This window comes from Mus caroli, chromosome 4, assembly GCF_900094665.2.
Source record: "Mus caroli chromosome 4, CAROLI_EIJ_v1.1, whole genome shotgun sequence".
Lineage (NCBI taxonomy): Eukaryota > Metazoa > Chordata > Mammalia > Rodentia > Muridae > Mus > Mus caroli.
The window spans coordinates 81,417,631-81,419,387 of record NC_034573.1 but is presented as its reverse complement, the minus strand read 5'-3'; the positions used below and the strand labels follow the sequence as shown (position 1 = coordinate 81,419,387).

The window sequence follows — 1,757 nt, the reverse complement described above, 5'->3', positions numbered from 1 at the left end:
GTTGGCTTTCTATTATTTATTTTGTTATTGAAGATCAGCCTTAGTCCATGGTGATCTGATAGGATGCATGGGACAATTTCAATATTTGTGTATATGTTGAGGCTTGTTTTGTGCCCAATTACGTTTTCAATTTTGGAGAAGGTACCATGATGTGCTGAGAATAAGGTATATCCTTTTGTTTTAGGATAAAATGTTCTGTCGATATCTGTCAGATCCATTTGTTTCATAACTTCTGTTAGTTTCACTGTGTCCCTGTTTAATTTCTGTTTCCATGATGTGTCCATTGGTGAGAGTGGCGTGTTGAAGTCTCCCACTATTATTGTGTGAGGTGCAATGTGTGCTATTTCATAGAAAAACTTGTCTTATAATACTTGTGTTCAGTTTCAAAGACATTTTTTCCCCTGTGGTGGGAATGGGATAAAGAACTGTTAGAGGGTGGACCAGGAGGTTAATGATGATTTGACTGTAAAAAAAGATTAAAGATAATTTATAAATAAATAATAGAATAAAATAGAAAAAGAGAACCTGTAAGACACCCTTTAGGGGGGTGTGGAACAAAAAAAAGAGGAAACAATAATGAAAACCAAAATGGATCAGACAAAAAGGCACAGACCCAAGCTGAGAACAAGCAAAAGAAAGTGAAAAGACCACTGGGAAGTTAGGAGAGGGCATTCAGAAAATAAAAACTATTTTCCACTATATTTAAGGCACATCTAGACAAGAGAGTTTTCAGAGAACTTAAAGGGGAAAACTCAGAACCAAACAGCTCAGAAGACCAGCAGCCTCTTCAAGACTCATAATGGCTAGGCCCTTTGCTTTCCTGATGGTCTTGGTGGTGATGAGCTACTGGTCAACCTGCTCTCTAGGATGTGACCTGCCTCAAACTCATAACCTCAGGAACAAGAAAATCTTGACACTTATGGCACAAATGAGGAGACTCTCCCCTCTCTCCTGCCTGAAGGACAGAAAGGACTTTGGATTCCCCCAGGAGAAGGTGGATGCCCAGCAGATTCAGAAGGCTCAAGCTATTCCTGTCCTGAGTGAGCTGACCCAACAGATCCTGACCCTCTTCACATCAAAGGACTCATCTGCTGCTTGGGATGCAACCGTCCTAGACTCATTCTGCAATGACCTCCATCTGCAGCTCAATGACCTCAAAGCCTGTCTGATGCAGCAAGTGGGGATGCAGGAACCTCCCCTGACCCAGGAAGACTCCCTGCTAGCTGTGAAGAAATACTTCCGCAGGATCACTGTGTACCTGAGAGAGAAGAAACACAGCCCCTGTGCCTGGGAGGTGGTCAGAGTAGAAGTCTGGAGAGCCCTGTCTTCCTCAGCCAAGTTGCTGGCAAGACTGAGCGAGGAGGAGTGAGTCCTGAGACAAAGTGTGGAGGTGGCGCTTCTGAACTCTACCTCTCTTTATAGGCTTTCCTTTAAAAACTCATTTATTTTTGTATGAATACAATCAATCTGCCTAGATGTTTCAGCAAAAATTGATCAAAGTTTTTCTGTATGTAAAAGCATGTATTTATTTTCAGTCTGTCAGTCTTATATTTTCTTTATTGTAGCAACCATCATATGTAATTAAAACGATTGTATATTCAAAGAAAGTTTCTTTATATAACACCTTGCTTTTCAGTGTCTCTTCAAATTTTAAATGTTCCCAGATGTCCCTCAACAGAGGAATGGATACAGAAATTATGGTACATTTACACAATGGAGTACTACTCAGCTATTAAAAAGAATGAATTTATGAAATT

General features: G+C 40.4%; 1 protein-coding gene across 1 annotated transcript; it reads left to right on the top strand.

Annotated features, from left to right (window-relative positions):
• Window positions 1-737: 737 nt before the first annotated feature.
• LOC110292939 (interferon alpha-9-like) lies at window positions 738-1,541 on the top strand. Its single transcript, XM_021160629.1, has one exon. It carries the CDS (start codon window positions 800-802, stop codon window positions 1,367-1,369), a length of 570 nt encoding a protein of 189 aa, XP_021016288.1. The 5' UTR covers window positions 738-799; the 3' UTR covers window positions 1,370-1,541.
• The last annotated feature ends 216 nt before the right edge of the window (window positions 1,542-1,757 follow it).